The sequence below is a fragment of the Erythrolamprus reginae genome, chromosome 2 (assembly GCF_031021105.1).
Source record: "Erythrolamprus reginae isolate rEryReg1 chromosome 2, rEryReg1.hap1, whole genome shotgun sequence".
Taxonomy (NCBI): Eukaryota; Metazoa; Chordata; class Lepidosauria; order Squamata; family Dipsadidae; genus Erythrolamprus; species Erythrolamprus reginae.
The window spans coordinates 109,679,809-109,692,507 of record NC_091951.1 but is presented as its reverse complement, the minus strand read 5'-3'; the positions used below and the strand labels follow the sequence as shown (position 1 = coordinate 109,692,507).

Here is a 12,699-nt window from a genome sequence, read left to right as displayed (position 1 = left end):
ATTTCCATGCCAGCTTTCCTATATGGGAGTAATTAGAACAATAACGAACGAGATTGTCATAGGGGTTCTGCTTGTGAGGTTATTTTGAACTCAACTGGAAGGACCATTTCTAGGACGCTAATTAGGGACCATATTTACCCCACATGGAGACTGCGGAACTGGATCACAACTGTAGCTGGCTTATCCATCTTGTCTGTATGGGAAGAGTTTGAACTGGTGACACCCAAAGAAGTGGACAAGGCCATGGAGCTGTAAGCTTCTCCACCTGCTTATTGGCCTCGTGTCCCTTCTGGCTGGTTTCTACCAGCAGGGAGGTGACATGAGGCTGGATACAGGCAATTATCAACGCTTTGTTGATGTAGGGGTCCTTCCCATCCCCATTGAAGGAGGCGGTAGTACGTCCCCTCCTCAAGAAGCCTTTCCTGTATCCGGCTATTTTAAATAATTATTGTCCTGTCAGGTCCAGATGGAAGGTTGTCAAAAAGGTGGTGGTGCTCCAGCTCCCAAGGTCCTTGGATGAAGCTGATTATCTTGACCCTCAACAGTTCAATTTCAGGCCTGGCTACAGAATCGACTACTTTGGTTGCACTGATGGATGATCTCTGGCAGGCCCAGGATAGGGGTCATTCCTCAATCCTGGTGCTTCTTGACCTCAGCGGCTTTCGATATGATCGACCATGGTAGCCTTTTGTGCCAACTGGAGGGGTTGGGAGTGGGAGGCACCATTTTGCGGTGGTTCTCTTAACCCTTTGGTCGGTTGCAGTCGGTGTTGGCGGGGTGTGTGTGTCAGAAGTCGACTCCTAGGCCCCTTCTTTGTGGGGTTCCTCAGGGGTTGGTCCTCTCCCCCTGCTGTTTAATATCTACATGAAACTGCTGGGTGAGATCCGACGACGACATGGGGTGAGTTACCAACAGTACACTGACGATACTCAACTGTACATTTCTACCCTGTGTCAATTCAGTGAAGCAGTGGAGATGATGTGCCAGTGCCTGAAGGCTGTTCGGGTCTGGATGGGTTTCAACTGGCTCAACCCCAATAAGACAGAGTGGCTGTGGGTTTTGCCTCCCAGGGACAATTTCATTTGTCTTTCCATCACACAGGGGGGGGGAAAGACTCTTTACCCCCTCTGAGAGGGTCCGCAACCTGGGAGTCCTCCTTGACCCACAGCTGAGGCTAGAACATCATCTCTTAGCTGTGGCGAGGGGGATGTTTGCACAGTCTGCCTGGTGCACCAGTTGCGGCCCTATCTGGACTGGGGGTCTCTTCTCACAATCACTCATGCCCTCATCACCATGCGGCTCAATTACTGCGGTGCTCTCTACATGGGGCTACCTTTAAATAATGCTCGGAGACTGCAGCTAGTCCAAAATGCAGCCGCATGAGCAGTCAGGGGGGGGAACAAAAGTATATCCATGTATCAACATCACTCTGCGAGCTGCATTGGCTACCAATTGGTATCTGAATGCCATTTAAAGTGTTGGTTATTACCTATAAAACTCTACATGGCTTGGGACCAGATTACTTACAGGACTTGTCTCCTGCCTCATGTATCCCAGTGGCCCATCAGATCCCAGTCGGTCTTCTCCAGGTCCTCTCAGCCAAGCAATGTCGCCTGGCAGGGCTTAGGGGAAGGGCCTTCTCTATAGCAGTTCCGGTCCTTTGGAACCAACTGCCCCCAGAGATTCACACTGTCCCTACCCTCCTGGCCTTTTGAAAGGTTTTAAAGACATATCTCTGCCAGCAGGCCTGGGGCCGTTGAACATTGACACCTTGCTCCAGCCGAATAGTACACTTGTGATGAGATGAATGTTGGTTGAATGGTTTTAAAAGTTTGAGTTTTTAGATTAGTTTTAAATGTTTAGATTTCCAAATGTAGCATTTAGGATTGGATTTTATTATTGTCTATTTGTATTTTTTTTTTTTGCTGTAAGTTGCCCTGAGTTCCTTGGAGAAGGGCAGCCTAAAATCCAAATAATAAAATAAATCATAAAATAAATTTGAACAGAATTACAGCTGTAACAAAAATAATAAATGTAAAGAAAATATGAATTCTATTTTACTTTTGGTAATCTGTCTGCATACTTTCATTTTTATAATTGTGTTTTAGTGAGTTACTATTCTGAGTTAGAAGTCTTGCTTGGGAGTCAATGTATTCTGCACTGGACTGCATTTTGAACCGCAAACTGGATAAAGCAAAGTTGGATTAATCAACCGCATCAGGGACGATATAGTTTTTTTGTCCCTCTGGAGAATAAGTAGATATGAGTTAGTTGTTTCTCAGTATTTGAGTATTCCATATTGTTGTATTGAGACTTTCCCCCCCCCATTTTTGACTTTTCTACTGGAAGTCTGCAAACTATTTAAAGTCAGACATAATTAGGGCACTATACAAGCCTAGTGAAATCTTCTTCTTCTTCTTCTTCTTCTTCTTCTTCTTCTTCTTCTTCTTCTTCTTCTTCTTCTTCTTCTTCTTCTTCTTCTTCCTCTCCTCCTTTTTCTTCCTCTTCCTACTTCTCCTTTTTCCTCCTCTTCCTCTAGGAATGTTCAAATAATTACACCGAGTAGCTGAAAATTTCAAATGACTTAATTCCAAAACCACTACTTAAAATTAGGTGAAACGATGCCAATAACATAAGCTGGGAATGAATGCTGAAAGACACATCTAGCTCAGTAATTTTGAAATACCCCTTTTTTGTACATTTTGAAGAAACGTCATATTCAGCTAATGAAGTAGCTGCAATATCATCTTTCTGCTTCCCGCTACTGACTGAAAAAGGAGATCAGATTCGAGTCATAACATTAACGGAGTGTTTTTGCATGCAAGTGATGAACTGGAAATATAGGAATCTTTATTTGCATGTGGATGTTGCAGTTTTTGAAATGAATCTGTTCTGTGATGCTTTAATCCAGTGGAAATTCAACTAACAGGAAGGAATTCTGCAATTCTTCAGTTAAGTCTTTCCCACTGTATCATTTATATGACATTTTAAATTTTATAAACTTTTGACAGAAAGTATTGTTTAAATCAATATTTCTGCACAGAATTTTCTGGAAATAATTAAGGTCACAATTATATTCTTCTATACATAAGAAATGTAATAAACAATATATCATTGAGTGCATTTGCACAAAATACAAAATGATGTATAAAAGACGGAGAAAAACAGTTACACAGAAGTAAAAGCATAAAACTGCCTTATGGAAGATACATATATATATATAGCAGATATATATATATATATTCACACACACACATATATTATTATCTACAAAAAATAGGCCCAATACAGAAAATAAAATAAGTAAAATTCAGGTTTTTTAAACAGAAGCCTGGCCTGCAAGCAGAAATTATTTGATGTTGAAACACATGAGTGGCAGCAAGAACTGTCCAGGATTCAAAAAGGAAGAATACAAGCTGATGAAAACCCATTTTATAATGCTTTCACTAATGTTCTTGTAATGTTTTCTTACATTAATATCCTTCAGAACTGGAGCATGGATAGGAAGACTGGTAGATTATTTAAGGCATAATGAATAAGCATATCAGATTGGATATACAGTGGTACCTCTGCATAAGAACTTAATTTGTTCTGTGACCAGGTTCTTAAGTAGAAAAGTTTGTAAGTAGAAGCAATTTTCCCATAGGAATCAATGTAAAAGCAAATAATGCGTGCAAACCCATTAGGAAAGAAATAAAAGCTCAGAATTTGGGTGGGAGGAGGAGGAGGAAGAAGAGGAGGAGGTCAGTCACTGCCTAGAGCGAAGGGAACATTTTTTTTCTCTGGGCGCTAGCAGAGGTTTATTCCCTCTCCAAGTGCCCAGAGAAAGGAAAATGCTCCGTTCATTCTGGACTGCCAAAGCCTCCTTAAGCACCACCGAAAGATTAGATTAGATTAGATTTATTGGATTTATATGCCGCCCCTCTCCGCAAACTCGGGACGGCTAAAGGTTCCTCTGGCAGCACAGAAAAGCCCGAGATGGCCGGGATTAAAGGTGGAATGGCAGGAAACTGGCCGGGCCTTGGTGCCGCTCTCAAATTTCTTGGGAAATTTTTCCGTGCTCGGGTTCTTAAGTAGAAATACCCGGTTCTTATCTAGAAAAGTTCCTAAGTAGAGGGGTTCTTAAGTAGAGGTACCACTGTATCTGCATTGTTCCTACAAATGTGAATATAAAATCTGTTCAAGAAATGTGAAAACAAAGGTGTCCAAGCAACAGCTTTCAAACAGAAATAGGAAATTCAGCAACGCTAAAGTTTGTCTCTTTGATAGCAGGCGAGCACCTGCATATGCTCAGGAATTTCCAAATTATAGTATCAGAATAAATATACAAATTATACAAATCTAGATAAATTAATGTTTGAAATATTTATTCTGAGTGTAAAATTTGGATTTTTCTCTTAGGAATAGGACATATTATTTTGGAAATCATACATAAATGAATAGAAACAGGAAGGAAAAACCTACAAGTAACAGAGAAGGAAAGTATTACAATTTTGTCAGATTCCTGCTGAATATTGCCACATTCTTCTCTATTATCTTAACCAAAAACTATATTTCTTTTTCTTAAGTAAGATATAGCTTTTACAAGGACAATACCAACTTTTGGGTAGGATCATAGATCATATTAATTTTCTGATCCCTTAACAGACATTGCAATTAAAGAAAGCAAAAGTATCCAACCCAAAAAGGCAGATTGTTTAGATCACAAAGATCTAGTACAGAATATTTTAAAAGATTCATAATTTGGACATATAAATGGATTGTGAGTTTTTAAAATTGCATTCTCTATTTTTAGACGTATCTCTTACTGGTTATGCAATTTCTGCTTCTCGGTGAAGGTAGTATTATTCACACCAGGCCTAGATTGTTATGTAAAACTCAAACAGTTGTATTTTATTCAATAAATAATGGTTAAACAAACTCTAGTTTCTTGCAGTATGTGAAACTAATCAATAAAAATAAAATCCCCTTAAATTGCCGAATTTCCTAAGACATGCTGTAGCAGTTTCCATGTGTCTAAAACAATGAAAATATGGAAAATATTGCAGCTGGGAGACTACCTTGGTGTCTAATATAAATGAAATAAGTCTATGTAAGACTTAAATATTGTTATGCCTTAACTTGTTTATTGGGATGTCTACATCAAGTGAAGGATTATCCAACCTTCGGGATGTTGCTGCTTCACCATCGCCTACATTAATTTATTTATTTTTATTCCATCCCTCCTAATAAAGGGAAAACAAGAGCAGAAACAAACAAAACTGCATATCAGGAAAATTGCTCAGCTAAGACACATCTATTTTTATCTGACCTGAAATAAAGCTCGTTATGGAGGCTGAATACTGAAGCTCTCAAAACAGATTCCAACAGAACTGCATCTGAGATCTCTTCCTTAAAAGATTATCGGAGCAAGAATTTTCATTCATGTCCAAGGCAAGAGTAGTGTTTCGTTTGAAAGGCACAGTTCCATCTTCCTAACCAAGGAGTTCTCCATCTGTTCCACAGGAATCACCCTTGTGGTTTTCTTCTAGGACAAAAATATGTATTCCTCACTCGAAGGGTGCACAAAGAGAAGTTGTTGGCTCTCTCCGCAAGGTGTCTCCATGACTGTCTTCCCCTTTAACATTGATCAGAAAAGAATGAAGCATGAAGGAGGGAGGGACTGGTGCCTTCAGTTGGTGGAGTGTAGCTGCCTTCCTCAGACTGTTCCGATAGTTCCCCGTATTCACTATTATAAAAAGTCTGACCTCGGAGCTCTGATTGATAGAATGGCCGACCTCTGCCCCTTGCTTTGGATTGATCCACTGTTGGGTCTGTATTTTGGTTGGATCCTTTACTACTGTTGGAGGAAAAAAAGCCAGGAAGTCAGTTCCAACAAAGGCATATTCTAATTTAAATCTTCCTCAAAAAACTTCTAAGCAAAAGAAAGATTAAAATGAGAACAAACCATTTTGCAAATGGGTTAGTCTGGAAGATGTATAAATTTAGGTAGGGAGAGAAAAAACAGGGTTACAAAATAATAAGATCTTTCTAAAGCTATGCCATAACAAGCCAAATCTACACTTGAATATTTTCCAGTTAGTAGGAGGACAGAGATCGTCAGTGGGGTGCCTCAGGGCTCGGTCCTCTCCCTGCTCCTATTTAATAACTACATGAAACCAATGGGTGAAGTCATCCAATGATTCGGGGTGAGGTATCAGCAATATGTGGATGATACCCAGTTATATACCATATTATTCGGTGTATAAGACACATTTTTTTACTTCAAAAAAGTGCATCAAAAACTGGGTGCTTCTTGTACACTGAATGTTGCAGACGCCGCCTGGCAGCTCTTGGCAGGAAGCCGGTGGCTCAGCCCTGGGGATGCCCCTGAAGGTGGGAGATTGGAGTGGGGACTGATGGAGCTGAGCCCCCTCCTGCGGGATGATCAGCGTCACACCAAGGGACTCTGTGGGTGGCAGGAACAAGGGGGCCATGCCCGTGAGTTAGTCGGTCCTGGCAGAGACGGTGGTGGCAGCGGCTTTCCTTCAAGGAGCAGAAGCGCCGGGAACATTACATCCATGCCCCAAGCCCCCGCCACCACTGTCTTGGCCAGGACTGGCAAAGTCAGGGGCACGGGCCCTTTGTTCCTGCCACCTGGAGGCCCTGGCAGCTGACGCTTTGCTTCTGGGTGCGGAGTAGAGCCTCCGGGAGCTGCTCGTAAGGAGGATTCCCCTTGGCGCATCCAGCTGCAGAGGAGGCCCTGATTTCCTTCCCCTGGAGAAGTTTTCTGTACTGATGCAGAAGGAGCCTGACAGCAGATGCAATAAAAAGGTTTAATCTTTTTACAAGGAGGAACTTTTTCTATATTGCTGAGAAAGGAGAGCACTTATCCTGCAAATATATTGTGGTATTGCTATTATTGACTTGGTCAAATTAAAATTGCAATTTAAAATTTATTTCAAAAGAGTACTAATTCAGTTATTTTTACTGAAAATATTGAATCCAAAAATTCAATCTACTGTATGTAGATAATATGTCTCTCTGTGTGTATACAGTGTTCCCTCAATTTTCGCGGGGGATGCGTTCTGAGACCGCCCGCGAAAGTCGAATTTCCGCGAAGTAGAGATGCGGAAGTAAATACACTATTTTTGGCTATGAACAGTATTACAAGCCTTCCCTTAACACTTTAAACCCCTAAATTGCAATTTCCCATTCCCTTAGCAACCATTTAGATTATTACGTACTCACCGTTTATTTATTAAAGTTTATTTAAAAAATATTTATTAAAGGCGGACAAAAGTTTGGCGATGACATATGACGTCATCAGGCGGGGAAAAAGGTGATATAGGGTAAAAAAACCACGAAGTATTTTTTAATTAATATTTTTGAAAAACCGTGGTATAGACTTTTTGCAAAGTTCGAACCCGCGTAAATCGAGGGAACACTGTATATATATGCATATATAAATCATTTCTCCATACACACAAATATACTATATGTGTATTGTAAAACAAATCACAACTAGGAACAAAATCCTAATATAAATTTATAAATCTCATCAAAACAATTTTAGTTTTCAAGGGCCATGTAAAAAATAATCTGCCTTGGCAGATTACAAGCAGTTCAGGATCTGAGAGATTGCTTCACAGGATGGGAACCACCTTGAGAAATCTCTACCTTGTGCTCTTACACCCAAGGATTTCAGTGCAGTAAGTCACATCCATTATCTAATTGGATTATTACAGACATGCTATTACCCAAGTAAAGTTCACCCTTATTCCTGCAGTTTTATGCTGAGCGCTGAAAACACATCCCATTTCTCTAGGAATGGCAACACCATCTGGGTTGCCTTTAAGCAGTATTCCCTATGTCTTCATTTCCTTTGCAGAATTCAAATACTGTAGCTTTTATCAAGCACCATTACATCACAATTTTGCTTACAGGTGCCTTTAGCGATGCTACCCACAAACACCAGTTTTCAGGAGAATGTGTATTTTGGGTCTCCTAATCCTCTGGCAAAAAGCGCCATTGCGCATTTTGGATTACTGACAAGAGAGCATGATAATGAAGTACCTGAATGCACCTTCTTTTCTGTGTCTGTTTTCTATCCTCTCAAACTCCTCTGATGCCAAAACCATCCCACTGTCTGTTTGATTATCCTGAAAGAAGTAGAAGCAATTGGTAAATGGAGGAGGGAATGCACAAAACCACCTGCAGTATGCAATTACCTGTTTCTTTTTGCACTTTTGTACATGTGCTAATGCAGTTCTCATTTAAAAAAAAAATCATATTAGGGATCTATTACATACTGGTAAAATCATTGCTGTAAGAATCTACTATGCCCAAAATTGGAAAAAAAGACTCCATGCCCACTGTACATATTAAAAACAAAATAATGCAATTAGCAGAAATAAATAGATTAACTATGCGTATAAAAGAGAAAGAAGACTCAGTCTTCTACAAAATTTGGGATAAATGGTACAATTGGTTGCAAAAAAAGAACAAAAAAAGAAAATAATTAACTTAAATACATCACATTGAGGAGATCTTATGAGAACGAAGATGAAAAGCTTTTTCAGAGATGCTAGAATACAGATAGGCAAGAACATTTTGTTAGACATTTTAAGATTAGGTAAGATACATTGATTTGATTTAGAATGATTTTTATTTGCTACTAACAATTGAGTCTTTATTACAACTTTCAGTTATTTTATTACTATTATAAGAAATAGAGTTAAATTGTTTAAGCATGTATGATACCGATATGAAAATCTGCAAACAATTTAGAAATATATAAGTGAAAACACGTAAGGAAAGAGAACAAGGTTATCTCTCTTGTTTTTAAAGTTGTGTGTATATTTTTGTGTGTTACTTATATTTGTATATAAATTTACTTTTTTCTAATAAAACTTTTTTAAAATTTTTAATTTTTTTTAAAAAAGAAAACTTGCTGGGTGATTTGGGTTCAGCCAAATTTACCACACAGTGTTGTTGTTGTTGGGGAAAAAATAGGAGGAGAAAGAAATGCCAGATATGTTTACATCCTGAATTGTTTGTAAAAAAATAATATATACAGAATACAAATAATAAACAAATAAATTGAGAAGAGTTATACATATGTTTCCATTCCCATTTTCAATTGTGCTGTCGGCCGAGGGAAGAGTCTATTGGGATGCTATTCACAAACTATTCAACATGCTATTCACAAACCAGAAAAGAGTATTGGAAGATGTGGGTCCTGAGGTTTTTACTTTATCAGCACTGAAATCATACTATATTTTGCTCTCTCACACCAAAATTAAACTTTTTAAAAATCCAAACAGTGCAATTGTGTCTAATTGAATGTAATAGATCTAATTAATGCATTTCTTCTTTAGTTAGAAAGCTGTTGGCTAGTCACACAAGCTAGTTGCAATTTATGTGAGTGTTTCATTGTGGCAGAAAATGAAACGTGCATATACAGTATATCATTTGAATAAATCTTTAGATTACTGTACAAATATCACAGCAGATGGCAGCACCTAACTGATCTTGACTGATTTTGAGAAAGCTAATCAGATTCTGATCTTGGTTGTATTAGAATGGGAATCCACTAGGATATCCCAGGACTAAATTGGAAAATTGGAATGTCATCAAGGCCAGGAAGAATGCAAGAGCAAGCTAATTTATTTATTTGATTTATATAGCTGCCCATCTCATATAACATGACTCTGGGCAAAACACAGCGACTGAGCTCCATAAAATAACTGTCAACAAATCCAGGAGACAGGATTATCGCGATTCAGTTTTTGTGAAAATCCAGCATGGTATTTGTGGGGTAACCTAATCTCAGGTATAATGAGGTACTACAGGGCAGATGCCATTGCAGAAAAATACATCCTCTTAAGTCCTGCCAAATGACACTCCATGCTTCTTCTATTGGATCAGATGGGAAAGAAATGGCTCCATAAGTAGCTGAGTATAAAGCCATCCAGGCTTCCGTTTTGTATTGTTGAATATTTATATGTATTCAAAAGGAGCCACTCAGATTGAAGACATCTTTACTTTTGCAGAAAAAAAGTACAAATTAATGGCTTTTGCATTTCCTTTTGTTACTTTTAAAACCGTCTACTCACCGGATGTGCTTTATACATAGTTTGTGTCATAGGAAATTCTTCAAAAGTCTTTAATCTGGATGGACATCGTATTTGATTCCCACCAGTCAAACAGCCAGGGAAAGATACACAGTTATAATATCTAGGAGAGGAAAATCAGAAAAGATACAGAGTTCAATTCTGTTAGCCTTCATTTTATGTTGTTTCTTTTAATCAAACTGGGTTAATTACAAATACTAACTCTGCAGCAAATTATCAGCTAGGGCTGAAGGACTTCTTTCTCCAGATTGCATAGTTAAGGTCTACCTGTACATCATATAATTATGTTTACAACAGTCCCTCTTTTATCAAGTATACATTCTTAATGTGCTTGGGATCAAGAAAGGAATATCAACATGAAAGAATCCGTGTTTAAACTTCCCAGCCTATCAGGAAAAGAGCAAAAAATTTTGAGCACCAAAATGAATGGTAGAGAAGTTTTAAAATCTTCCTCCTTCCACTGCTATTCTTGCATTTCAATTGCAGCTTCCGAGGCTGCTTTTCATTTTAGAATATAAGAATCCGCCTTGGTATTCCAATTCATACTATTTGTCCATTTAAAATTGAATTATCTATCTGTAGTTACTAAATCTGCACTACTATTAATCTTTTCATTGTTCCCATCACCCATCTCCTCCCACAAATGACTCTAGCTGCTCCGAGTCCTCAGAGAGGGGCGGCATACAAATCTAATAAATAATAATAATAATATGACTGTAACTTTGTTGCTTTACAATTTATATTGATTGGTTCCTAATATGATTTGATTGCTTATTTGTACCCAGAGTATCATTAAGTGTGGTACTTTATGATTCTTAATGAATTTATCTTTTATTTTATTTACACTGAGAGCATATGCACCAAGACAAATTCCTTCTGTGTCCAATTATACTTGGCCAATAAAATTCTATTCTATTCCATTCCATTTGTATAGATAAAAGACATTTCAATCAATTGAAACCTAATACTAGATAGAGATGCTAAGGATTTTATGTGATACTTTTGGCGTGCAAAGGATTATTTTACCCGTCTTGATTCATTTTCTCTTATATTAGGACATTTTTATACATCTTTTCAGCATACCTCAGGTCAACCTTCCTAATCTTCTAACAAACAACATAGAAAATTAATCTCTTGGCATTAGAAACATCTAATCCTTTGATTGCAAATAGTGAATATCTTTTTTATGTTCTTGTCACTTTGTAATTTCAATTGGAAATTTCCTTCTTAGTGCTTGAGATAGCCATCTTTACTAATTTCACGGAAAATATTCATTGTCCTACAGGAAGTAGGACATGATAACTATTGATTTATTATGAAAATATACATTCTACAAATAAGACTAACCCAAATAATTGTGGGATGTATTTTAAATAAACAGAATTGGAATGATTTTAGATGTGACTGGTAATATTGAGGAAATTTTTATCAGTATGAGAAAGACATGCAATCCTTCTAAAATCTTTTTTAAAATATTGGCTGACTTTTGGCTATTTCTGACTTCCTATCACATTTTTCAAAAACCAGTGCTAGCTTACCTTGCTGCTACATTATGACAGTGTATTTTCATGTCAAATTCTTCTTCATCAGAATTCTGCTGGATGGAAGAAGCTACCTGGGAGAAGCCATCATCTTCAGAACTCTGAGAGTCATTTAACGGGATATAATCTTTCCCCTCCTAATTGAATCCAGATAAATGTTTATGAGCAATGATGATAAAAGATTTTACCAGCAGGAAGCACAATAAAAGATATAAATACAATTTTGGTATCTTCTTTGTATCTTTAATAAGACATAGTTGAAGAACTTCTAAAGAGTTGCCTATGATTGTGTGGACATATACTGAGGAAAGTAATAAACAATAATTTATCTTATAAACATGATCTAACACATTAGCCTTTAAAATTAAACTATTTGCATAATTATCAGTTCCTTGGAATTTCATTTCTAGGAGTGGCCTAGAATAAATAAGCAAAACATATACAGTATATCAATTTCTAATTTTTGTAACATTTGAAACTAAGGCATTCCATTGCAACCTTGTATTAATTGCTGATGGAACAATTAAAATTAGTCGATAATTATTTTAGCTGACAGATTTAAAATATTTTTTAAAGAATATATTCACGAGGGCCAATATGGTTTTTTAACTTAAAAGACAGTTAAAAGATAAAGTTAGAACTGTATTGGATATTTTGTAATATTTGGAACAAGATACCGAAAAACATGCTGCACTGATCATTTTAGATGTAGAGAAGAGTTATAATAATTTGAACTGGGCTTAAATTTACTTAATTTTTTTGAAGACATTAATTTTGGAGAGACTTTTAGAAATTGAGTGAAATTGATTTACATTTCATGGGCAGCACAAATAATTGTTAATACACGATTTAACCTGTTTTACCTAGAATGTTATTTTGGTTTCAGGTAGGTATCTGTTTTAACAACTGATGATTCATTTAAACAATAGCAGAAGTATGTATCTAAATTTGTATTTCTAGAGGATCCCTGCTCCCAAATAAGGTATTTCAAGATGGAAAGGAAATTAGATGATTGGGTCTACCAAATTTATAATTATACATTC

The 12,699-nt window shown here is 37.3% G+C and overlaps 1 protein-coding gene across 1 annotated transcript in view; it reads right to left on the bottom strand.

Moving 5' to 3' along the window:
- Window positions 1–2,830: 2,830 nt before the first annotated feature.
- The window catches only part of FLT4 (fms related receptor tyrosine kinase 4), a 147,021-nt gene continuing 137,152 nt past the window's right edge, over window positions 2,831–12,699 (bottom strand). The window contains 4 exon segments of the mRNA XM_070739087.1: window positions 2,831–5,839; window positions 8,056–8,141; window positions 10,098–10,218; window positions 11,654–11,793. Coding sequence (XP_070595188.1) covers window positions 5,620–5,839; window positions 8,056–8,141; window positions 10,098–10,218; window positions 11,654–11,793 — 567 coding nt within the window. The 3' untranslated portion in view covers window positions 2,831–5,619.